This window comes from Rhipicephalus microplus, chromosome 3 (genome assembly GCF_043290135.1).
Source record: "Rhipicephalus microplus isolate Deutch F79 chromosome 3, USDA_Rmic, whole genome shotgun sequence".
In the NCBI taxonomy this organism is placed as follows: Eukaryota; Metazoa; Arthropoda; class Arachnida; order Ixodida; family Ixodidae; genus Rhipicephalus; species Rhipicephalus microplus.
In genome coordinates this window covers 14,420,844-14,446,646 of record NC_134702.1, presented here as the reverse complement: position 1 = coordinate 14,446,646, position 25,803 = coordinate 14,420,844, and the positions used below count along the sequence as shown (strand labels likewise).

At 45.2% G+C, this 25,803-nt stretch overlaps 1 protein-coding gene across 3 annotated transcripts in view; it reads left to right on the top strand.

Moving 5' to 3' along the window:
- skd (mediator complex subunit skuld) overlaps positions 1 to 10,788 on the top strand; it is a 122,061-nt gene extending 111,273 nt beyond the window's left edge. For all 3 annotated transcript variants that reach the window (XM_037433042.2, XM_037433036.2, XM_037433029.2), the window contains exons 25-30: positions 16 to 242; positions 830 to 1,310; positions 6,573 to 6,833; positions 8,758 to 8,922; positions 9,874 to 9,992; positions 10,388 to 10,788. In XM_037433042.2, coding sequence (XP_037288939.1) covers positions 16 to 242; positions 830 to 1,310; positions 6,573 to 6,833; positions 8,758 to 8,922; positions 9,874 to 9,992; positions 10,388 to 10,520 — 1,386 coding nt within the window. In that variant the 3' untranslated portion in view covers positions 10,521 to 10,788. The remainder of the gene's footprint in view (positions 1 to 15; positions 243 to 829; positions 1,311 to 6,572; positions 6,834 to 8,757; positions 8,923 to 9,873; positions 9,993 to 10,387) is intronic.
- Positions 10,789 to 25,803: the final 15,015 nt, after the last annotated feature.

Genomic DNA, 25,803 nt, shown 5'->3' with positions numbered 1-25,803 from the left:
GCACTTTCTTGGCAGGGCGGTGTCAATCCAATGAAGTTGTGGAGCCCGCCATTTGTTCTTGCTCCACAAAAGGACAAGCAGACTGAGCTGGGTGAGATGTTTGGGGACCGCAGGGAAAGGTGTGGCATCCTCTTCTGTGCTTACTGCCTGACTGAGGACCAGCGTTGGCTTCTAGCTAGTGTCAGCAATGACAAAGGCGACCTGCTCGACAACTGCTCCATCAACATTGAAATCCCGAACCGGTTAGTGCAACGCCATCACAGGCACCTCTACATTTTTTTCCTTTATGTCTTCGGTCTTTTGGAGCATGCAATGGCATTTAATTTGTGATACACTACTAGATTTTGGCAGCAGCATCTTAAGGTGCTTGGTAGGCTTGTGCGATAGTGAATTTTAGGTTCGAAGTAAATTGTGATTTTGGACGAGTAGTATGGAATTGAATTCGAATAGTATACATATCGCATATTATAAAAAAAAATGGGCATATTTGTCATAATGTAACTAATCTGCAAAATATTTTTAAAAGCTTGAAACAACGCCTGTTTAAAATGCCATCTTCTAGCATCAAATAAAGTGAAAGAAAACTGAATAGTAGCAGGATTTTATGTTACTGTTAAAATTTGCCATACTTGGAGCACATTAGTTGGTAGTAGTAAAATTCGTAGTAGTGAAATATTTCTGCATTAAACCAATGGGGTTTTTTGAAATAGTCAATAATTTAAAAAATCGTTAATCTGAGGTTTGCTGTAACGAGATTTGACTGTATTTGATATCATTCAGCAGCCGTCCTTGTGTAAATAACGCATTTGGTTGCATTCTTGTTTTACAGGACACGTAGGAAAAAAGTGTGTGTTCGTCGACTGGGCCTGCAAAAGTTGCTTGAGTGGTTGTTGGGTGTTGCGGCATGTGGTGCTCGTGCTGGTGGTGCAGTCGCCCAGCCGTGGCGACTAATTGTTGGTCGGCTGGGCCGTGTCGGCCACGGCGAACTGCGCGAGTGGGCCGGACTTTTGGGTCGACGAAGTCTGCTGCGCTATTCGCGCCGTCTGCGGGAACTCTGTCATCAGTGTGCTGCATCGTCGTCGTCTTCCTCCTCTTCTGCGTGTGGTGGTGGGGGTGGTGTTGTGGGGGGTCCCTGTGTACTGTCGGCGTGCCTAGTGTCACTGGAACCAGATAGTGCGTTGCGGCTCTTCCACGACCAGTTTACGCCAGACGAGCGGTTCTCATCTTCGTGCGTGAACTACGATCTTTGCACTCCACACGATGCGACTGTTACTCACATTCTCGTCTTTCCTACCTCTGCGACTACCCAGGTAAGCAGCCTTTTCTAGAAACAGCTTGTGTGCTTTTAACTGTACGGGTTTGGATAACCATTGCATACCTGCTAACTTGCATGGCTTTATGAGATGTTAGTACACTTCAGTTCTTACATTTAGTGTATAGACACAGGTTTTCAATTTTTAATGTGCCCAGGCTGGAATAAGATTTAGATTGTACGAATGATGTCACAGACCATTCCTTAGAGCATGGGTTCCCAAACTTTCTGGCCTTAAAAACTAATGCCTTTTCCAGAGCTCCGAACTGTTTCGTTTGGAGGCGAAAATGCTGTTGGCCCGTGTGCCCAGATTTGGGTGCACATTAAAGAACCCCACGTGGTTGAAATTTCCGGAGCCCTCCACTACGGCATCTCTCATAATCATATTGTGGTTTCAGGACGTTAAACCCGATATATCAATCAAACTGTTTCATTTGCCCGCAGTTAATCGGAAGCAGGAAATTAGAGAGAGAGCAGGGGTTGAGTAGGGGATTACGCTTCTCAATGTGCATAGCCGCGCTATTAACACTGCCCCCACATTGGCCTGTTATTTATAATAAGGTAGGCCAAGGCCATGACTGTTACTGTGGAACCTCTTATAATACAGAAACCCGATTCCGTACCCCCCCCCCCCCCCTCCTCCCCAAAAGTAGCATGAAACACTTCAAGAATCGCGTGCTGTAAGCAGTGTGTTCACACAAACAATACAGCAGTCTTAAAAGTGTGGCAGCTTGGGCTAGTTGGTATGGCATGACGATAGTTATAGCGCGTGTCTTTCGTGTCCTTCTTGTCTCTGTGTCGTCGTTTTGTTCTCGCGCTATAACTATCGTCATAGCAGTCTTAAGGCTCGGCCTAAATTCTTGTGCAGCCCACCGATGGTACAAAAGGATTCCGCCTGCACATATGAAAGCGCTCATTCGTAGTTGTTTTGATTACGAAATTGACATGCTGCAGAGGCAGACCGGTGGTTATAAAAACTGCGTCATGTGAACACCAGCGTGGCGTAAGCCAGGATAAAGTGGCGACGTTCCTGTTGATGTCACCTAAAGTGCTTTGGACACCCAATCCTGAATCTTGAAATATAGAACTACAGAGTTCATTATCGTGTAGGTGTTGGAAACTGCACCGAGCATGAATTACCATAGCTCCATGCGTTCTGCCTTCACAAGCTCACAAATTATGCCTGCACTAGATGACATGTTTAATCTGCTGCCACCTGTATCTCTTGCTATCGGAGACTTCTGATGTACAGTCGCAGTGTGCAATGGCTTCAATCTAGTAAAGGGCAATAACTTGCCCTTTACTAGATTTCTTATGTCTAAATAAACTAATTAGGTGCTAATGGAGGTAAAACAGGAGGGGGTCATTCGAGGAACGCTGAAAAGTTTTTCGCTGAACTAGTTTGAGAAACCATGGTTTAGAGCGTAAATTCAGGCAGACTCAAAGACTATTGTAAAATACCAAGGAATCGACATGTACATTGTCAAACCAGTATGCATTGGCAAGTGTAATTCTCGGCTACAGTTACATTAACATTTCATGTATAATAGTAATTATTTAGTACGAAGTCATGCATGCAATTACCAATCATAATTAAATGGGGCAGGATGCAATACAGCTCAGACAATTTATAATGGAACCATTTACAGTGCAGGACTGGCTGTAAAGCAGTTTGTTTACTCTCGTTCACCTTCCCATGAAACTCAGAGTTTCTACCTAGTGCTTATTGTGCAGTCCCCCTAGACAAAAGACCAGTTATAATACGACTGCCGAAAATTCGCAGAGAAGCGAGGAGTGAACGCCGGCCAGCGAGAAAGCAAAATCATTGTCATGGAGGATGAGTAACATGTGGATCTAGCGAATGGGCCGCGGAGCAGAAAAAAGGAAAGAATGGGCAGAGTTGGAAGCGGGGGGGGGGGGGGGGGGAGTAGCAGGGATGCGGTTCAAGGAAGAGGGTCAGTGGCCGAAATGATAGAGAAGCCTTTCCCTCTTTGCTCCAGCCACTTGTTGTGCACGCTCCGCTTCGAATGAATGGGTGCCCTTGTCCACATCAAGTGCGCGGTACCACTGTCTGACTCTGTTTTTCTGTTCAAAAAATGGTTTCGTCATCGCAGAATGCAAATATCACATGTGCGGCCTTAATTCCGTTGCAAGGAAAAATCCTTTAAGAGGCAATCAAACTGTCTTTCCCAGCAACTCAACAACATTTGCGATACTTTGCAGGATAGTTGCTATGGCTTTTCTCATGAACTGAAACTGTGTTACATGTGCTGCACTGAGTTTAGCTCTTGAGTGCAATTTCTTCGATATTCGGTATCCGTGTTGTCTTGGGCAAGCTTCCAGCAACAGCTTGCCAAGTTGCTACCCGCATGCTAGGCAGAGCTGTAGTGGCTTCAGGCTCTCAAAGTTGCAGTTGGGTGCTGAGTGAATGAAACGTGAAGGAGTGACCTAAATTTTTAATGAAAACCAGAGTGTGCTTAAGCAACTTTGAGTGGTAATGGTTCGTGGAAGTCTTTGCTTTCAAAATCATGCAGACTCGCTGGAAATCAGTAGCGTGCAGAATTTCAATTGCCGCTCGGCGTGTAGTTTCTGTGCGGTGTAGTACCACGATGAAGTCTGCAAAAATGAAGTCTAAGAAATTAAGTGGCGTCTTTTCACTACAAAGCATTTTTTTCCACGTTTGTTATGCTTTTGCTGCAGGTCCGCAGATATCAACCGTTCAACAATTGCAAATTTAAGTGGCTACAAACTTGCACCATGGTCGCGTGCTTCGATTGTTGAAATCAGCGACTGCCTGTTGGTTATGTTTTGCACATATACAGCCTTTCAAAAGTGGTTATAGTGTGGATATTCGTGACTCTGGCAATTTACATTAAAGCGATCTGTGCTGTACATTTGTGTGCTAAGCATTGTACGCATATTTTTAAAAAGGTTTATTTTGTGAAATCAAAATTACTCCCCGGCCTGAAGCCGTACAGTGAAGTTTGCAGGCCCCACATTCGGTCAAATAAAGAAAAGAAATTGAGGACTGGTTATAAGAAACAAATGGCATGTTTAAAGACCAAATCGCTATTTGAGCTAGCTGTACGAGAACTGCTGTTTGAAAAGCGCCCGCAGGAGTGGTGGAAGGTGAGAAAGTGGAGGGCATTTTGAAGAGAGGCGAAAGAATCGGTGGCACATCTCGATTCTTGCCCGCTTGCCCAACACAGGTGTTGGAAAGTCATAAACAAGCTGTTCTATTCATTACCAATGCCCTGCCCAAAAAATCGCCACTCGACAAACGTTCCTCGTCCCAAGTGTGGCTGCTGATTGGAACCACAACTCTTCTATCAACAATCGACACTCCGAAAGTGGTGCGCACGACAATCATAGGAGTATCAATAACTGCCGGAAGGGTCGCTATTTTAATCAGCAGCAGCACTCCGCATGGCAAACAAGGGGGAACAGTATGATCAAAGGGCCAGTAAACAACTGGTGGTTCGAAATTTCTAACGGTGAAGTAACTGCGCACTTGTACAATGTCAACATGCTGCCGAGAGAACTTTGCAAATAAATACTGTAGTAAGGGAGTTACAGTGCTTAGAATGACCCGCTTTGACTGGTTTCAGTTTCTCGCTCCTTCTTCCCACCTTTCTGTCCCAGCACATAACTGCAGGCATAGCCCTGTGTTGCGGCTACGCCCACTTCATCAGCAATACTTCATAGGCGCGCAGGCAACAGTTGACCAGAATCTCCCCCACGTGAGCCCATGTCATAGCGACAAGGGGAAGAAGCACGGTGCAAGAAACACCCTTCCCCTAGCGGTAACGTAGCGGGACGCCTCTTTATCTCGGAGGCTTTCTGGCAATACCACTTCGCGTAGTTTCGGGCTGTACAATAATACGGAGGGCAGCACAGAAAATGAAAATGCAAACTGCGTGGCTAAAACTACGTGCTGCATGGCCTAGGTGCTGTTTCATTGGGCAAAAGGCCAATGGCCTAGGGGCTGTTTCATTGGGCAAAAGGCCAATCGACAAGCTCAGTGTATGATCCCATAGGAAAGATTTCATCACTGCGTTTACCAGAAGGATTGGTTAGTCGAAGTCAAAACGGGAATTGTTTTTCAAAATGGATGGTCTGCATTGTGCGCGGCGCTGCAATATTCGATGATCGCCGCAGACTACTGTACGAATTAGTAAGTTTATTTTGGGGGCGTGAAAAAAGTCTGAGCCTGCTTACTGGTCCTTTGAAGTAAAAAAATGAATAAATAAACAAATATTACAAAAGGTTTTCTTTTTTTATTTTTCCTGCTTCTTCACAAGGGTGCAGAATAATTTTATGGTATAGGTAGATCGAGAAAGCAAATGAGTTGCAACCATGCCACAGTATCATTGATTTCTTCTTTTCTCACCATTACTGGCAGTACTAGATTTGGTTTCTATTGTAAGTGGACCACCTACTTAGGATTTTAAATTTAGATACAATATATATCTAAACACATAACTGAATGTAATGAAGACTTTAATTCATCCTACACAAAGAAGAAAAAGGAGACAAAAGAAAGAACGCTGCCCAACCGACGAATTCCCTACGTACTGCAAGTTTGGATAATACAAGTAAACTATTCCACCAAAATGATCTTGAAGGTAGATGGCTAGGTGTCAGCTTGTGCAGTGTCTGTTATCATGTAGCAAGTTCACTTGCACTGTTTCTCGCACTGCATTTTGTATATGGCTGGATTGGATATTTGCCATAAAACAGTTCATGCTCTATGTGACATATCTGTAAAATTTGCAGCTCGTGTGAAGTTGTTAAGGGGCTTGTGATAATTTTCTGTGAAGTCCATTTCATGAAGACTATATTTTAGTGTTGTGTAATAAGTCAACTTCTTTATGCCTATATGTACATGCTGAAATAGTTGCGATGTTGTTTTTTATTGCTCACTAAGAAGAACCTTTGTGAGCATAATATGGGTACAGCTCATAATCTTTTGTCACGATTACCGCAGTCTGTGGAGCAATCGAATGGTTAAGGCAAACAAGCTGATTGTGCTAAGGGATTATGTGGTGTGGTCAGATGAGGTAACCTGCAAGCTTATGTTGATGATGATAAATCTGTGTGTCAGTGGATAAGCATTAATGATGATGCTTGTCTAGGCACTTGGGTCAAAGTGATGATGCTTGTCTAGGCACGGGTCATTGTTCCATGTTACATTGATTCAAATGCAGTTTATGGCAGTTTGCAATTTCTGACCCATTGTCTTGGCATGTCTTGTTGACAGTCGTCACAGGCCACCTTTCAACAGGACCACATGGACCCACTGTCGACTACACTTGGCGATGACGATGAGATCTTCAAGTCGCTCACAGAAGACATAGCTGTTGGCAATGACTTCAACGACATTTTGAACTGGACAGACAGTCCAGAGGCACCCTGCTCACCTACTCGGCGATCTTCGCCACCAGGTTCTCCCGGAGGTGGCATGTTGGGCAGTGGTCCAAGCGGGCGTCAATCACCCTTTCACCATGGCAGTGCACTTAGGGTGAGATGCCAGGTTTTGCTATGTTTTTTGGGGCCTCTAACAATATGAACAAGAGGGGGATAAAACACAATGTGTTTTCAGGGTTAATCAGTAAATTGCCTGACTAAGGGTTACGTAGTCCTCTTGTACACATTCAAGACATTCCCTGTTCTATCTTTAATAACCTAACCTCTTTATTATCCTTTTAAGTTTATGTAAATATGGATCCATTAGTACATTAAAGTTAAAGACAAGAAATAATCTCCCCTATGCCTTCCTTGGCATAATTCTCTATTGGATTAATTTGGTTGTATATAATAAAGAAAACAATCACCAAGTGTGACAATGCTCAACTCTGTGATGACTGCAGTCAACATATGTACTGGCACTTCAGCTACCCGCTTTGCAGCACATGTGTTGTAGGGCTGTTGTAATGGCATACTGCAACGGTTTTAAAAGGGCCTTGAGAAACCTAAGTAACATATTTATGCACATAATTTATGGCCTTGCATAATTTACGCACCCTTAATATTTTGTCAGTTTTCGGGAAAAAAAATTTACTCCCATATATCGCCCTCCCCCACCCCGCCCGAGCCAGCTTGCCGGCACACGCACCTTTGGACATTTCGATACTTCGGCCGGGTGTGCGCCTCACCGAGCTGACAAACGCAGTGAAAAGGGTGCGAGTTCGAAGTTCCTTCTTCCCAGGACTTTCGCCGAACTCTTGTCCATAAAATACTACACCCGAGCACAAACCTATTGACGGGTCACCGGAACTGCTAGAGCGTTTGCCTTCCCCTATCTTCTAATCTCTACCACCACGATAATGGCGAGAATGCACGCTAGAATCACGGCACAGATGATATCTGCATCGGAGGCGTGCGAGGGCCTGTCGCGCCAACTGTTCCTCTCATTCTCTGTGTCCGCGCTGCAACGCACGCTTGGTGTCGATTTCGGAAGTTTAGGTTTTACCATTTGGCCGATGCGTTTTGACGGTTGCCTTGCGATGTGCTACAGAGTTTATATATATGGTGAAATGAAGATCGCTGTTGTAAATTTAACCGAAGAAAACGGGAAGCGTGGCGCCGCAAAGGGGACGCACTTCAATGTGACTACCGGCACGATCAGCACTCGAGAAAGCAGAAGAGTCCGCGCTTGCTAATGAAAGTTTTCTGTCATTGGAAGAAATCTTTTCAATTATGTGCAGATGCTTAGTTTTTGCGGTACTGCCAAGTCCTGGGACCTAGTTTCTCCCAGCATTTTGAAAGAGCTTCAAGAGAATGGGGCGTTCGAACGCGCTCGACGGAACCGAGGACAATGCACTTCGGGGGGGGGGGGGGGGGGGGCAGCGGTTGCGACGATAATTCCAAATCAGACTTCGCGATCAGTGATTCCTGCTAGACCACACGTAACTGGATCTGACTGGCTGACTGATTAAAGTACTCGATAATTCTTTCCAAATTAATAACTACACTTCGTTTGTACTCTCCAATTTAGTTCTTTTTTATATATATACTGTGCGCGTTGGGACTGTGACACAATATTTTGTATGCACTTGCTAAATCGCCATGTAATTTGCGAACCCCGTTCTCGGGGCCCCAAAATCTAAAAAAAAAGTGCGCAAATTATGCAAGTGAATATGGTAATCGTTGAACGACTTCAACATTACAGCAAATTTTATTTATGGAGGATTCCATTTTAGTGACAATTTTTTTTTTTTTAGGTAGGAAAAACTGAGAGCCTTTGTGCATTCACTGGAGATCTAATATTACTTCTTGGTGGGACTTTTAATGTCCGAGAATTTTGTTGCCTCAAGGTTAGACCGTGTGTTAGTATTTCTTTATTGAAGCACGTGACAGTGGTAATAGTATTTAGGTAACGCTCAAGGCAAGATCACCTATGCTTCTTTTACTAACATTCCGAGTGCTTTGCTTGATGTTTTCAGGGTCCCGGAAGTGGTGGTGGGGAGCCCCAAGAAGAACCTATGCAGCTGCTGCAACAACCTTTGGCATTGGGCTATTACGTGTCCACTGCACCGACAGGCCCTTTGCCTCGGTGGTTCTGGGCTACATGCCCCCACCTAAGGGGTTCATGTCCTGTCTTCCTCAAGGTGAGCACTCAAGCCAAGTAATGGTTTGCATTCCCTCTGTACCTCTCCTTCTCGGTGTGACAGTTCTGTGAGAAAACCTCAATGTTGCTAGTCAATTTAAGATTTACAGTTTTCGTCATAAGGTTAGAGAACACTAGGTTCGGGGACACTGAATTTCCCAGCAATTTGTGACTGTGTTCAGTGAAACTGCACTGTACACGTCTGTGCATCTTAGAATGGGTCAGAGATCTAGATTCAAGACTACCTGTCAAACCAGCTGGAATAATGAAAGTTTTTCTTATCTCATGATACCTGAACTATTTATTAATGCTAACTGTACAATCATGGACAAAGGCAACAGTCACAGGAAGTTACAATGTAGAAAAAGTTTTTCCGGCAAGTTTGGCAATTTTTTTAGCATTCTGCTATAGATTGCTTTAAAAAAATGTAGTGTGGTCATTGCTAAACCACCACCCTTCAGTAATCTGTTGGTACATTCAACTGAGCGCCACAGTGCTCTTATTCCGATTGCAACAATGCGAAGCCTGCTTTTGATCTGTGCCTGAGAACATATTTCCAAGTCTAACGTGCAACCATTGGCCAGAGCGATTGGTGAAAAAACTATCACCAAGTGCGACAGTGATCAACTCTGTGATGACTGCAGCCAGCAAATGTACTGGTGCAATATATTTTCACTAAGAATAAACACGTTACTGCATCTTGTGTTGCAAACAGGCAAGGCACAGGTGTCACATGATGAAATATTGGAGGTGAGAGCATCTCTTGAGTGCTCTGAAAAACCAGCGGAGCTGATTTAGAGTGCTCAATTTCGACCGTCTGTTTGCTGCTTTGTCTCTGCAGTTGTTGGTTGCAATGTACAGCTGGTGGCATTGAGGGAATATTTTTTATTTAATGTTTATTCACCATCTGTTTTTCTTAATCTGATCCATCCTGCTTGCTCTCTTCCTACAGAGTGCCCTGCTTCTGCACTGCCCCACTGTACACCAGAACCACGATGACATTTTGCATGGAAACACACACATGCGCAACTACCACCCGCTTGATTCGAACTTGACCACCGATGTGCTACGGTATGTATTGGCTTGTACACCATTGGCTCAAAAGTAGCTCATTTTGCTAATTAGTGTAAGGGGCTGTTCACAGGTACAGTGAAAAAATACAGCATTAGAATTGTCAGTGTTTCCCTTCTACCTTTTTGGAACATTTTGCTCTTCCTCCTTTATTTTGTTATGTAAGATCTCGTACCATTGTATACAGTTACACTGAATGTGACTAGCACTTGCTGGGGATTTTATGGTGCAAGAGAGTAATGGCTGTCTTACACCACATCTTGCATATTTTTTTAGTTTTTATTGTGCCACCGCACTTGTGCCGTAGAATTTGCAACTACTAGTTCGTATTGCAGTGCGCTTAGTGCTGTATGTGCCATCCATGTTCTGACCTCAAACATGATCGCTGGTCGCAGGTACGTGCTGGAAGGTTACAACACGCTTTCGTGGCTCTCGCTTGATCCACACAGCCATGACAGGCAGTCTTGTCTGCCGTTACACATCCAAAACCTGATGAAGCTCTACCATGCTGTGGAGGCACTCCTCTAAGGAGAGAGTGGTCTCGCGTTTTTGTCTCATCTAAGGCTGTGAGCGCTCTCGCCTGTGAAAAAAAAAAAAAAGCGAGAGGCTGGTGCAAGTGCAGCTTTGTGTGCGGAAGAGGTTGGCCGGTGCAAGGAGAAAAGTTGTTTTCCTTTTGTGTTTTTTCTCTCCCATCCTGCGAGCGCTGCCATCACGTCGTGTTTGTTGTTGTTATGTATTATATCGATGCTGTCATCCTCAGTCCTTGAACCGGTACCTGTGCTTTATTTTTTTTTTACTGCTGCTTTCACCGGGTGAACATATGTGCCAGTTTGCAGACAGTGTTGTTGCCGCTCTTGGAAAGGATTTTGGATTGAGGGAATGCTGTTGGTGAACCAAAAAACTCTCTTAACATAAGATTATGCTTCTGGTGGTTGCTGTGGGGCCAAGACATGAAGGATTCTCCCTCTTCTTTCTTCCCTTTTTATTCGTTTTTGGTATACGGCAAGAGGTGCTGTTATTTTAAAAATGCACCAGTATATTGGTTTTTTTTCACAGGCATAGTACCAGACGAGCAGCAATACCTGTTTCAGTTGGATAAATGTAAATGAGCTACGTCACAGAGACATTCCTTGTATGTGTAGGGGGCAGTCTGCATATTCACAATGTGCATACTGTGTCTCATGCTGTCATTGGAAATGCCACGAGAGAGCTTTTATGATAATGCATTATGAACCCTTACCTCCAAGACAGACAATGCAAAGCCAAAGAGAAAAAGCAGCCTTGATCATTGGCTGCTATCCAGAAGGCTACCAGCTCAGCACATACCACGCTATGTCATGCATCGGGGCCATAGTCAACGAAGCAATACCTTTTGCCCCATTCTGACGTGCATTCATATGTGTGAAATAGTTCTGTTACTACTCTCAGGGAAAAGTGAGTCAGTGGCAGCTGCTTCCATTGCGAATGGAATGTCATCCTACAGTTCATAATGACTGCATGCGTTACAGTTGTCATTGCCGCACAGGTCATAGCCCTTTTTTTTGGCGGCATTCTTGTTTCTCTTGGTGACTTTCTCATGTGTGAGCGCTTATTGCTTAGTTCCCATGTTGTTCTTTTTTTTTTCCCCTCTTTCTCCCTTGTTCCTCCTTCAGCACACTTGTTTCATACTCTTGCTGAGGATGCAGCATCTTCTGTACAAATGTAAAAAAAAAATGGTTTCTTGCCTCTTTAACAGACTGCAGGGAGAAGGGAAATGAAAAAGCATGTTCTTGTTTTGCTCATTTTTAAAGCTGCCTTCTTGAACATCAGCTATGTTGTTAATATATGCACATAATATATGTACACTACTGAAAGCGCTTAGGTCAGCAACAGCAGCGCAACTGTTGTTTTACCTGCCGGTGGAAGGACTGTTTTAGCTGAGACTTTCTCTCCAATGTGTTTTGTTTTTTGCCCAGACTTAGATGCATTATTCTGTCACTGCATAACATTCTTTACTAAGAAGGAAGCTTTTTATAGTCTAGTTTAGGCTATTTTTGTTTTTTTAATGTGACTTGGTCTTTATTAGTTGTGACTTGGCTGGTAGCTGTTGAAATGCTGTCTTTTCTGAGACTAACTTTTATGCATAGCATAAACATTGTTTGAAGATCACATAAGCAACATTTGGCAAAGAACTTTTTAGCTTGCACAAATAGGCATTCTGCCTCAAATTGTCTGGTAAAATAGTAACACAGTCAAGTCAACATATCAGCATGACAATGGGGAGCGGGAGACGGGGACATATTTACCAGACGATCTACATGCATTGAGCCTAGATATATATTGACTACCCAGTTTTGATTAATATTGACAGGGGCTAACAAGATGAACTCGTGAGAACATGTCAGCCGTGCTGTATATAAAAGGATTTCTCTTCTTCCTCCCACTACATCCCGTTCTCTCATCAGCTCAGCTGTACATTATTGTGCATGTGTATACTATTTAATGAAAAGGGGGACAGGAAGTCTTAGTCTTTTTTGTTGTGCCTTTTTTGTTTTCTTCTATGAATTTATTTATTGTGCCTGTACATGACGCAGCCCTTTTGGTGAAGAGTGGTTTTTTTTTCCTGCATATACAATGGTTTGAAGAGCAATGTATCTACTTAGCCTTGTTACATATTATACATACTATAAATATATAAGTATACATATATATATATATAAATATAAATAAAATTATATATATACATATAAATACGAGGTACACATGACAACCTATTTGGGCAACAGGAGACATCTATGTATAAAGAAAACAGAAAAAAAACAAAACAAAGGGGCTTCATGCACACCAAGTCAGCCGGAGTGGATGCTATGCTGCTCTTGTAGAATGTGTACATAAAAAGCACTATGGCAGGCATATGTGTATGTGTGCATGTGTGTGTGTATGCATGGGCCAGCAGTGTTGTGTATAAAAAGAAAAAAAAGTGTACAGCCTTAGCTCATTTTAGGTCCTTTTTACATGGCCCAGTTGTGCTGTGCAGCGTCTTGAATTGTACACTTTTATGAAGAATGTTGATTAAAACCTTGTAACTAAGAGAATTCCCTGTGTCTTCTGCAGTTCACTTCTGCTATCCCGTGCAACACTTTCCTGAGCAATCGTCTAATTGTGTCACTTCAAGAGCTCATTGTCTCAAAAATTATTGAAATTTGTAAAGAACGAGCGGAGTTGCAAGGTTTTGCCGCTCGCTTAAGCACTTCCTCTCTCCTTTAATACCAGCGAAATTGATTGTCAAGTAATTGTGAATACCAGCGAAATTGATTGTCAAGTAATTGTGAATCCCAGATTGCGTGCTGTGCTGTAATGTTAGCTCGCATGTTCTCAGGGGCTTCGACTACCAATCAGCAGGGTTTCTGACCATGCTGAAGTGTTGGAGGGCCCCTTAAGATATCAAATTACTGCCATTAGCCTCCCCTTTGCAATCATGGGTTCACATGGTTATCATGCTCAAAGAGATTATGCAAAACATGGCTGCTGCCATGTCCAGTGTATATGCCAGCCATCTGAGAATGCACTAACACATACAGTAAATTATGTGCTAATACTGTGATGAAACATAAACCAGCAAGCACTCGTAAATTAGAGATGCGCAACTCTGACGCCCTGAAGGTTCCAAACCCGCCTTCTCGCGATACGATAGGTTTTCATGGGCGTGGGTAAATATTTGATGTTCTGTCGAGTGTGTTATGGTATTCTATATTTGCTTCAGCTTCAAAACAAATTAATATAAGACGCATTTGCCTGCATATAACGTTTCTAAAAAGCTGGCTTCATGGCTTCCTACCTGCACTGCTGCGAGTCGCATCTGGAATGTTTTCAAATGACCCACACGTCATACTAACCTCTAAAAGTTTTAGATAACGTTCATGCGAAATATGGCAAGCCTTAACCCTTCAGTGCCTGAATCAAGAAATTGCTGGAAATTTTTCTTTTGATTTTCCAGCTTTAGATCGTAGCTTTTAATTGGGTCTGCAATTAAATTAACTAAAATGCAACTTTAATGCATGCTTTTAGTTATGCTGTGAATTTGTGACATGCCACAAAAGCGAGGATCTAGCAACCAAAGAACGTACTTCAGATGACTGAAATCTGTATGCAGGTTCTTAAATACAGTTTTTTGTTCCATGATTGTTTCAACTCGTGGCGACTGCGTGGTGTGCCTCATAAAAGAAAAGCTTGAAGCTAGTCTTCTCCAAGTAGCTGGTGGACATGCTTATGAAAATTTATAGGAATCGTCGAGCTTAGGCAATCATGTGCAGGTCGCGGGCCGCTAGGGAGATGTCGGCGGGCCACACGTTTGAGACCATTAGGGGATTAACATATTTCGAGAAAAAGCAAACTAAAGAAACAAAGTGATGGCCCCCAATGTTTTCGGTTATTAGCCCAAAATGCTATGAAACTAGCCTGTTTAGAATACCTAGCTAAGGATGACCCCCTACATGGACAGGTTAAATTTGGGCTGTTGTACCCGTAACAAGAAAAGGCCCTGGAATACATGAAAAAGCGAATGTGGCATGCCTCTGGCAATATACATGTCTACTTTTGTTTTATTGAGATTCAACTTGCATTAAAGAAAGACTCTATATTTATCACAAATGCATGGAAAGAAGAGATGTGTTCTCTTTGCCTGAACATTGTTGCATCTTGTACGAATTGTCCACGCTACGCTTGCTGTTTAATTCAGTCAGGTGAGTAATAAGTGAATAACTGTGACCAATGTTTGAAATAGTCCCCATAAAAAGTAATACTGGCCGTTTCAAGGAATGTGTTCGAAGGTGCTTATATGCGAGGGAAATGCTTTATTTGCTTGCTGCCTTCATAATAAATTTTTCTGTTGCGGTAGACTAGTTAAGGTGGCTTTCATAAATTTTTTAGATTGAAATAACTTTTTTCTCAGAGGTAACAGGCAGAGCAGCTCAAATGGGAGAATTGAAGACCTTCCTGCGAAGAGCCCTTCCAAAAAGCAGTAGATGGTAACTTTCGCAGAGTGATGAAATTCCTGTGCCACTGCTAAAACTGAAGTGCCGAAGGCACAACTGCCGTACCCTAACAGATGTTTAAAATAACGAAGACTGTTGTGTTAGCATTCATATTAACCCTTTAAGGAATAACGGGACAAATCTGTACCATTATTCCTTATCTGCAGTAACTCCACTGCTGTGTATTGCCATCAGTGCTATCTAGGATCATCTGTTTCCGTGGATCAGAAACATTTAGGAAACAAAGAAAAAAATTGGCCCGAATCGATGTTATACTGTAAATGTCGTCGAAAGACGATAGTCTTGCATCTGGAGACAGTGAACAAAACGTTTATTTGATGTTCTGCGCAAGAAAATCGGTGAATGGTATTCTGCAGGCGCTGCGTTAGAGTGCCTTCAGCGTGTGGCGGAGGCAAACGAGCGCATCTAGGCACGTTAGACACAAGTGCTATCTGGAAGTTATCTTCGAAAACGAAGGCGTGCAGCCCGCAGAGAAAGATGCGCGCCAGTCTAGGAGGTGATAACGTGTAGAACGCAAAGCGATAGGCAGGTGCCACCACCGTGACGTCGTAGCAAAGCGTTGGAAACACCTTTTTGAGCATCGCGTTGCACTGTCAGCGCAGCGCGAATAAACGCTACATTCCTTAGAGTTACTTGTGTGTGCCTCTTCTAGTATAAAGGCAGACATAGAAAACATCGAAGCGTTGTCGCATCTTAGATATGCGCAATTATTGCTTTTTAATTGACAATCGCACAAATATGAATGCCTAAACCTTGAGCAATGTTGGTAGGCGCTGCGGATAGGGTTGGCCGTTTGGTGCCGTTTGAGATATCGTTAGGGCGGACAAACAGACAAATGTACAGACGGACAGACCAATATTTTTTTGTCGAAGGTCCCCAAGACAGACTATCGTCTTTAAAAAAATTGACAGGTTTTCAATGCATGGTATCAGTTATGCATTGAGTTCAATTTTGTTTTAATTTGCAGAGATTTTTATAACTGTTGTTCCATTGCGTGCATGATAGCTATAGATAGTTGTAGACATGGTATGTTTCTCCTTTTCAGAATTACGAAACAGTGCTAGCATGGAACTATGGATATCGTTTCATGATTGGAGCATTATATAGGCCAATAATTGTGTAGAATGCACATGAAGAAACAATGAGGCATTCTTAAAATTAAATTTAGCTGCACAACAAATATGCATAAATCTCTATTGTAATAGCAATTATATGAACAGTCCCGGCTGGCCTTTGCCGCCGCCATTAACGTATATATATATATATATATCCCTATTGGAAAAATTGCCATGGTGGATACTGGAAAACATGGTGGGCGTAGTGGAAATAATAGTGGGCATGGTGGAAATAATAGTCGGCATGGTGGAAATTATGATGGCTATGGTGGGACGTAGTGGAAAGTATGATGGTTATGCCGGGACATACTGGGTTGTATGGTGTACAGATGATGGGTAAAGTGGAAATGATGGTGGAAAGCAGAGGCTAGATAGTGGGCAATAATGGGACACTCTGCCCACCATTGCGATAATGCTGGGAAGCCCTAAGCATATGGTGGGTGGTGCTTATTATGGTGGGCTACATGGTGTACCAAGCTGAGAAACTCTTCCCACCATTGCGATAATTCTGGGAAGCACTAAGCAGATGATGGGTGCTGCTTGTTATGGTGGGCCACATGGTGTACCAAGCTGAGAAGCTCTGCCCACCATCGCGATAATGCTGGGAAGCAGTAACCAGATGATGGGTGGGCTTATAATTGCGGGCAAATTATATAGTGTACCAAGCTGGGATCTGTACACTACATGTTCTACCATCATGATTTCCACCAAAGGTTAGGCCTACTGATCGAGCCCGTACAATTGTGTTATCCGTGCTTCCGGGTTTCAGAATACACGATTACGACGATTAGGTATGACAATACAGCGCAGCCATATGGCATCAATTAACCTAAATGAAGCATTTTTCATTGTGTATGGTGTTCACTCAAGAAGCAACAAACATCGATGTGACGCGATTAAAGCACTCCCAGAGAACGTAATTATGTGTCTTCTCACCGACAGCCGCCGGTCGCACTCGCCGGCACTTCTCTAGCTTTTGTACGAGAACTCAGACGTGGCAATTCGTGTGCTTGGTGAACCATTATGATAGCGTAATGTTTCCGGTACACTGCATTCCTTTTGGCCAAGCCGTTATGTATATAGCTGTTGCTTTATCGAAAGAGCTACAGCGTTGCGCTGGCGCGACCGCCCTCTACATTGCACGAAAAGCATCCCAATACTCAATCAAATAAATTAGGCGGGCGCATCTATGAAATGAGCCTAGAAGCGTCATAAGGCGTGAGCAGATGTCGCCCTTTAGAACAAGCGCGAAACGGATATTAAACTTGGCAGACTCGCCGGTAAACTGTTGCTGCTCCCCAATCCACTTGGTTTTTTTTCCCTTGAAGTTGTGAATTGTAAAAAAAAATAGCACTAGTGCCAATAACATAGTGGCAATCGTTACAGGGCGCAGTTGCTTGTGTTTAATAAATGTGCAATTTTTAGTAGCAGGTGTAGATCTTGTCTATGTTGTGTACACGACAAACATAACTTGAACCTTAAGTTTGTATGCCAATTAAGTATTTAACACGCAATCACCGTCATGCTGGTGTGGCGCAGTAAAGAAAAAAAATGTTGGTGTGGCGCAGTGGTTAGCGTCTTCGAATGGAAATCCGCAGGTTGCACGTTCGATCCTCCGTGGCGCCTTGTTTTTTTTTTTTTACGGGACAGGTGTTTTTTTATACAGTTTTTATAGAATTCTTTTTTATTTTTTGTGGCAGCTCGTCACGGTGATTCTGACGTCATTTTGGGCTCAAGTGTTGCCGGCACTGCAGCACCCACCATACCCACCATGCGCCATGGTGGGTGTTTCCCACCATTCACCCACTACATTAATCCACTATAATGGTGGGTGGTGGTTTCCACCATGCCCATCATTCGTTTTTTTCCGATAGGGTATATATAATATATATATATTGAAACGAAGATGCGCGAGCCTACAGGGCGCGGAAGAAGAAGAAGAGTAGTGGAGCGGCGCCTGGACTGTGTGGTTGGGTGGAAGCGTTCTTGGCCTGTCTCAGAAGTACGCTGCTATTTCACAACGCCTTTTCACCTCATCTGTAAATAAACACAGTCACTCGCAACAGTTTGGTGGAAGGTGCCGGGTACATCGATCTGGACGACCCAGCTCTACCAATTTTGCGACGGAGCAGACGCTTGGCAGGCTTGCCACCGCAGCTACCAGACATGGAGGACGCGGGAGCAGGCCATAACAACCTCGTTGCTGATGAGCAACACGCTCACCCGCCAGGACAAGATCGCTGCGGCATGCCGGAACGTCAGCCGAGGACCTTTTCGGGGCAGCCGGATGACGATGTTGACGACTGGCTAAAGCACTACCAAAGAGTGAGTCGCAGCAACCGCTGGAGCACTGCTAAGCAGCTCGAGAACGTGGTGTTTTTTCTCGTCGGCACCGCGTCTCTTTGGTTCGACAACCATGAGAGTGCATTGACCACATGGGACATTTTCGTGGACGAGCTGAAGAGGTGTTTTGGTGACTCAACAGCTAAGGTCAAGCAGGCGGAGCAAACGCTTTCACGCAGAGCTCAGTTACCTGGCGAAACATGCACCACCTACATCGAGGCCATCTTGAAGCTTTGCGGAATCGTGAGTGCGACCATGTGTGACGAAGGTAGGTCATCTCCTCAAGGGAATCGCGGAAGACGTGTACAATTTCCTTATCACTAAGGAAGACTTACACACACCTTCCGACCTAAGGAGACACTGCCGAGCGTTTGAAACCCTAAAGAGGAGGAGAGTCCTACCAAAATTTGGACGTCTTGACAACGTGCCCACGATTGCAAGTGTCAACCTTCCATCGCAGGACGAGATCTCTTCTCTTATAAGACGAGTGGTTAAGGAAGAACTTGCTCAACTGCAAGCTGTGGACACCGCTAGTGTCTGCCATCAGTGTGCATTCGACCAACGGCCCCGTGAACCACTGGTACCTCGGATGCGACAGAGCTGCTTTGAGCCTCGCCCGAATTACACCGATCGGTACGAACGGAGGAGTGAACGACCACTCGGAAACCAGGAACGCAGGCAAGCTGCGTCACAGCGATTCACTCCTCGACCACCATCGCCCGGCTTTTATCAACCGACGAGGTTTACTTCGCCGGGGACGACTAGACGCGACACCCGTGCTTGCTACAACTGCGGGCTACCTGGACACATCGCTAGGTACTGCTACCGTCGCCAGCAGCGAGCTCCACGTTTCAACGTGTACACGCCCTATGTACCTGCTGGCGAGTCTCGACCATTTCAGGGCTCTTTCCAACAGTAACACGCAGCACGTGCTGACTCGCCTTGCTCCGACCGCAGCGTTACCCCACCACCAGCACGCCAACAGCGATCCCCGTCTCCGCGTCGCCGCTCGGGGACGCCACCACCACTGGGAAACTAACTGGTGCGACCAATGGGGGCGAGGCCGCGGAGTGGCTATGAAAAGAGAAAAGAAGAGAAAAGCGAGCCCCGTTATTGTCTGCTTCAAAGAGCGACACCGCCACAGTAGCTCACGAGGGATGGGGGTGAGGAGGGATAAAAAGGATAGGAGTAAAGATGTGGGAAAGCCGAAGAAGGAGAAGAGAAGAAGAGACGTGTGGTAAGCCACAGCGAGCGAGGACAAATCGAGGGGATAGAAGAGGTAGGAAAGATGGAGCACGGTCACTGGAGTCCGAGGACGGGGCGCACCTGCGAGAGCTCCTTTCGGCGTCGGTGGATGGCGTAGAACAAGTCCAGTAAATCAGAGCTGCACTGTCGTCGGAGGTGGAAGGTCGTCGGCGGCAGGAGATGACGTAGGGCGAGTCCAGTCGGCCAGAGCCACGCTGACGCGGGAGATCGCAAGCGCGCGGAGCGCGCGAGCGCACGACCGGTCAGCTCGAAATCCAGCAAGCGAGTCCTTCCGGGGGCGAGGCCGCAAAATCATCTTCCGCAAGACCCCCTTGTGTTGTAATGGTTGAGAACAAAGTGAGGGTTTTTGTAGACAATGTGAGTAGTGTTGCACTAGTTGATACCGGTGCTGCCGTTTCCATAATGAGCATGTCTTTTAAAAATCGCCTAGGGACGAAAGTAATGTTTGCTTGGAATCGGAGTGCTACGTTCCGCGGCGTAGGGGGAGAAACGTTGAGCCCGGTTGGAGTTTGTTCTGTTTTACTTTCTATAGGAAATCAAACGTTTCGAGCGGAACTAACGGTGATTGCACGAGCGACCCATGACGTCATTCTAGGTATAGAGTTTTTGCGGGAATGTGGTGCAACTCTAGATTGTGGTAGTGGTGGGATTATTTTTCGTCCCGTGTTGCCGCCTCCATTGACAAAAGATACCGTTGATGACTGCTTGGAAGTGTTTTCCGTGTCTGAAGACGTCTGCTTGGCCCCACATACCGCAATGTTTGTGCGTGTAAACTCTTCGCGTTCTTGTGCGGGTTCTTACTATGGTTTAGCCGAGCCGAACTTCAGTAACGCCCTTAAGAAAAACGTTATTGTGCCTCGTTGCCTCGTGCTCATCGTCGATGGTTGTGCTGATTTGTGGACTGTGAACGTTTCCGCGCAGCCCATATATCTGCCTGCAGGACTTAAATTGGCAAGCTTTCAAGAGCAAAGTACTCTTACCATACGGTCACTCCAACTGTCGGTGGATGTAAAGAAACCCCACGCCAACTCGTACCGCGACTATTCTGCCAGCATTGACCGTATGATTAACAAGTCACTTCCATCAACTGAACGGTCGCTGCTGCAGGAGGTGATCACACGCTACGCCTCAGTCTTTGACTTTGCCCAAGACGAGACGTCTACCGTTACGCCACCGTCTTCACGTACGCAACACCGCATCTATACAGGCCAAGCACCACCAATACGCCAGAAGCCCTATCGTGTCTCGCCTTCCGAAAGGAAAGTCATCGCTGAGCAAGTTGAAGACATGCTAAAGAAGGGCGTCATACAAGAATCGTGTAGTCCATGGGCAGCTCCTGTCATTCTAGTGAGGAAAAAGGATAATTCATGGAGATTCTGCGTAGACTATCGTCGCCTAAATGCCATCACAAAAAAAGACGTCTACCCTTTGCCACGTATAGATGACGCCGTGGACTGCCTGCATTCTGCCTCCTATTTTTCTTCTGTTGACTTGCGTTCTGGGTATTGGCAAATTCCTATGCATCCCTCAGATAAAGAGAAGACGGCCTTCGTAACACCAGACGGTCTCTTTGAGTTCAACGTTATGCCCTTTGGTTTGTGCAATGCTCCAGCGACATTCGAGAGATTTATGGATACAGTACTCCGTGGACTAAAATGGGAAATTTGCATGTGCTATTTAGATGACGTGATTATCTACGGCAAGACTTTTCAAGAGCATAACCACCGCTTGTCGCTTGTGTTTGAACGCTTACGCGAAGCTGGCCTTGTTTTAAACTCAAAGAAGTGTCATTTTGGAGAACGTCAAGCCCTCGTATTAGGCTTTCTCGTGGATAAAGAAGGCGTGCGACCAGACCCACAGAAGACCGCAGTGGTTCGCAACTTTGAACCACCACGAACAGTGAAGGACCTGCGAAGTTTTCTGGGTCTGTGCTCATATTTCCGCCGATTTATTAAGAACTTCGCACAACTTGCCTCCCCACTGACGTCCCTTCTTCATAAAGACACACCGTACTTGTGGGATGATAAATGTGAGGCTGCATTTCAACAGCTGAAGTTTTTATTGACTTCAGGACCCATCCTAAAGCATTTTGATCCTGATGCTTTGACTGAACTTCATACTGATGCTAGTGGGCTAGGTGTTGGTGCTGTGCTGGTCCAACTCTGCAACAGTCGCCAGCACGTCGTAGCATATGCCAGTCGGACGCTGACCAGAGCAGAGACGAACTACACCGTCACCGAGCTCGAGTGCTTAGCAGTCGTCTTCGCCATTCAGAAGTTCCGACCGTATCTACATGGCCGCGAGTTCACAATAGTGACCGATCACCACTCACTATGCTGGCTTGTGGGACTTCGTGACCCGTCTGGCCGGCTGGCTCGTTGGGCGTTGCGCCTCCAAGAGTACAGCTTTTCTGTTACCTATAAGAGCGGACGATGTCACACAGATGCCGACTGCTTATCCCGCCTTCCTTCAGTACACACCAATGCTGACGACAATGACATTGATGACTATTTAGTTTCTGTCTCGTCCGACTTCCCAGATACCAGCAGCTTCAAACGTGAGCAGCAGCGCGACCCTACTCTGAAACCTTTGCTCGAAGCTGCACATAACTCCGTCGACAAGCACTTTAAAGTTTCAAATGGCTTGCTGTATAAAAGAAACTATTCAGCCGATGGCCTCCCGTTGCTTCTAGTGGTGCCGGAAAGCCTGCGCCAGGTCGTCCTTCGTTCTGCGCACGATGACATAACATCCGGTCATCTCGGTTTCACGCGTACGCTGCATCGACTACGTGAGAGGTTCTACTGGCCAAAAATGTGGAAGACCACAAAACAGTACGTCACCAGCTGCGCTATATGTCAGCGTTACAAGCCATCCACCACTGCCCCGGCGGGTTATTTGCAGCCCATCCCTCCACCGACATCCCCTTTTGAAAAAGTCGGCATTGACTTGCTCGGACCCCTTCCTAAGACTCCATCGGGCCACCGATATGTTATAGTGTGCGTGGATTATTTAACGCGTTATACGGAAACGGACGCACTGACATCGGCCACAGCAGCCGCTGTTTCTTCTTTTCTGTTACAACGGGTCATAATGCGTCACGGTGCTCCACGGGTTGTCATCAGTGACCGTGGACGACAATTTATGGCCGATGTGGTTGAAGAAATTTTGCACCTCTGTGGCTCCTCTTATCGCCACTCCACCCCTTACCATCCGCAAACGAACGGTCTCACTGAGAGAACAAATCGAACTCTCACGAATATGTTATCGATGTACGTTCATGCTGACCACAGGAACTGGTGGGACGCCGTCTTACCGTTTGTTACTTACGCGTACAACACCGCCAAGCATGAAGTTACTGGACATTCACCCTTCTTTCTGCTTTACGCACGAAATCCACAGAGTTTTCTGGACACTCTATTACCTTTCTCGCATCAGGAAGATCTGTCCATCGCTCAGACGTTGTGTCGCGCTGAAGAAGCACGTCAACTAGCGCGCCTTCGAACATTGTCTTCGCAAGAACACAGCAAGAGTCACTACGATGCCAAGCATATCCCCGTAGAGTTTTCTCCTGGTGACTACGTGTGGCTGTGGACTCCTGTTCGTAGAAAAGGATTGTACCGGAAGTTTCTAGCAAACTATTCCGGCCCATTCGTGATAGTCACTCGTCTCAGTGACGTGAATTACGTTGTCGCCCGAGTCACAGCCAATAACCGGCGTTCGCGCACTACGCAAGTTGTTCACGTAGCCCGCCTCAAACAGTACCATCATAGGCCTATTTAACTCGCTCGGCGAGCTTCGTCTGCCGCCGGGGGAAATGAAACGAAGATGCGCGAGCCTACGGGGCGCGGAAGAAGAAGAAGAGTAGTGGAGCGGCGCCTGGACTGTGTGGTTGGGTGGAAGCGTTCTTGGCCTGTCTCAGAAGTACGCTGCTATTTCACAACGCCTTTTCACCTCATCTGTAAATAAACACAGTCACTCGCAACAATATATATATATATTTGCACAGGCTGTAGAAGCTCCAACATGCTGCGGGGGCAAGAGCCGCGCGCTGATCGTTGCCGCAATAGTGCCGCAACCATAACCATACCCCCCCCCCCCCCCCTTCCTGTTCGCGAGATAAGCGCGCGCAGGCGACCTTGGCTAGAAAAGCGATGTTCGCTTCAGATAAAGAGGGGCTAGCGCCTCCCTCCCCAAATATATGTATGTCCGCCCGCGCTTATCTCGTGAACGAACAAGGGGAGGGGGGCTTATGATTGCCGTACAATCGCGGTAACGATCAGTGCGCGGCTCTTGCCCCCACAGCAAGTGGAAGCTTCTACAGCCTGCGCTATCAACATGAAAAAAAAAAAAAAACGATGCTAAAAGTGTACCGGAGCAGCCGTCCACATACAGATGCGCTCTACACACAAACTGCCACCAGCGGCGACACGCGGCGTATAGCCCTTACTACCAGCATGTGCTGTCCACAGGAGGTGCTTCTCGACAACACCATCACTACGCACGAACCTTGTGGTCATGCACAGTGGCCGTGCAGCAGGAAACTTGGTTAGTTAGCAAGCGCATGTTTACTACAATTAATATTGCTCCTAAGAATGCTAGCCTTGTATTCAAATATGTTGCTATCGCATTCATTGCTTCGACCACTTGGCGTAACTGTGACTTTTTTTCAACGTCACGTGAGGACATTTCGTGACTGAGAATGTCCAAAAATGTCATTTTGTCCCTTTTTTACTGCACTACCAGTAGCAATGGGGCCAAAAGCCGTGCCTAAGAAGTTTTTCTTGAAGTTGAGGGGCAAGAGGAAGGAATGATGAGATCGATGCTCAAGACACACTGGAAACACACAAGAACATGACTATATAACTAAATCCAATGAAACAACGTACTATACCGCATAATTGCGCGGAGTTCATCAATGTATTTACAAGACTCTCGGCATTCGGCGATCGCACATTCATGTGCCTTGCCTTAGCTCACAGCCGGAATTTGATAAATGGGCAGAAATTCAGGCATAACATTCGTGATTGTTTTTATCCACCCGGCTGAAAATAAGTTGTGCCAAAATTTTGTTTTTTGCACATTTTCTGTAATGACTCTCCATACCACTTGTTTAGTGTTGTTTTGTGCCAGAAATTTGGTGAAAAGATTACAGCTTGGTGCACTCATGGGGGGGGGGGATGGAAGAGGTGTTGTCCCACTTTTTCAGACACATAAGGAGTAAATTGGACACATATGTCCCACTTTTTTCTCGTAAACTAACCGTAGTAATCATTGTGAGTTGCATTACTAAACAGAACACATGAAAAGGAACAAAATAGGCACACACAAACTCGCCTAACAGTCAACTCTTTTTGAAAATTGCTGTAATTTGGTGGAAATTGCATCATACTATCTCTAAGCTCGTTATTTCAATATTCCACGTGCATATTTTCTGCTATCATGTAAAAAATATCGACGAACCCATGAAGGGCTAACCTATATGTACCACAAATGCTGTCATTGCAAGTGCAACCAATTAATAACATACAAAGTGAAGTAATACTGAATCCCTAAGTTGTCATTGGCACAGCATAAAAGAACACTTGACAACAATCATCTGCCAAGCACCCAATCGATGGTGTACTCTTAAAAAAAAAATACTGGCTCTGCCAGTATTTTTTTCAAAAACAATGTGTGTTGCTATGTCTGCTGTTGGTATCTTTAAATTAGGTGATAAGCCATGGTCAGCATTACAGAGAACAATGTGTGTTGCTATCTCTAAATGAAGTGATATGCCATGGTCAGCGACATAGCAAACAATGTGTGGTGCTATGTCTGCTGTTGGTATCTTTAAATTAGGCGATATGCCATGGTCAGCATTACAGAGAACAATGTGTGTTGCTATGTCTACTGTTGGTATCTCTAAATGAAGTGATACGCCATGTTCAGCGACATAGCAAACGACGTGTGTTGTACAAGTCATTTTTGATTGTGGCTTTACTCCCACTAGTAGCAATGGCTTTCTCGAAGAAAGCACAGTTTCTTTTATAAAATTTCAACGAATTTGTCGGCACT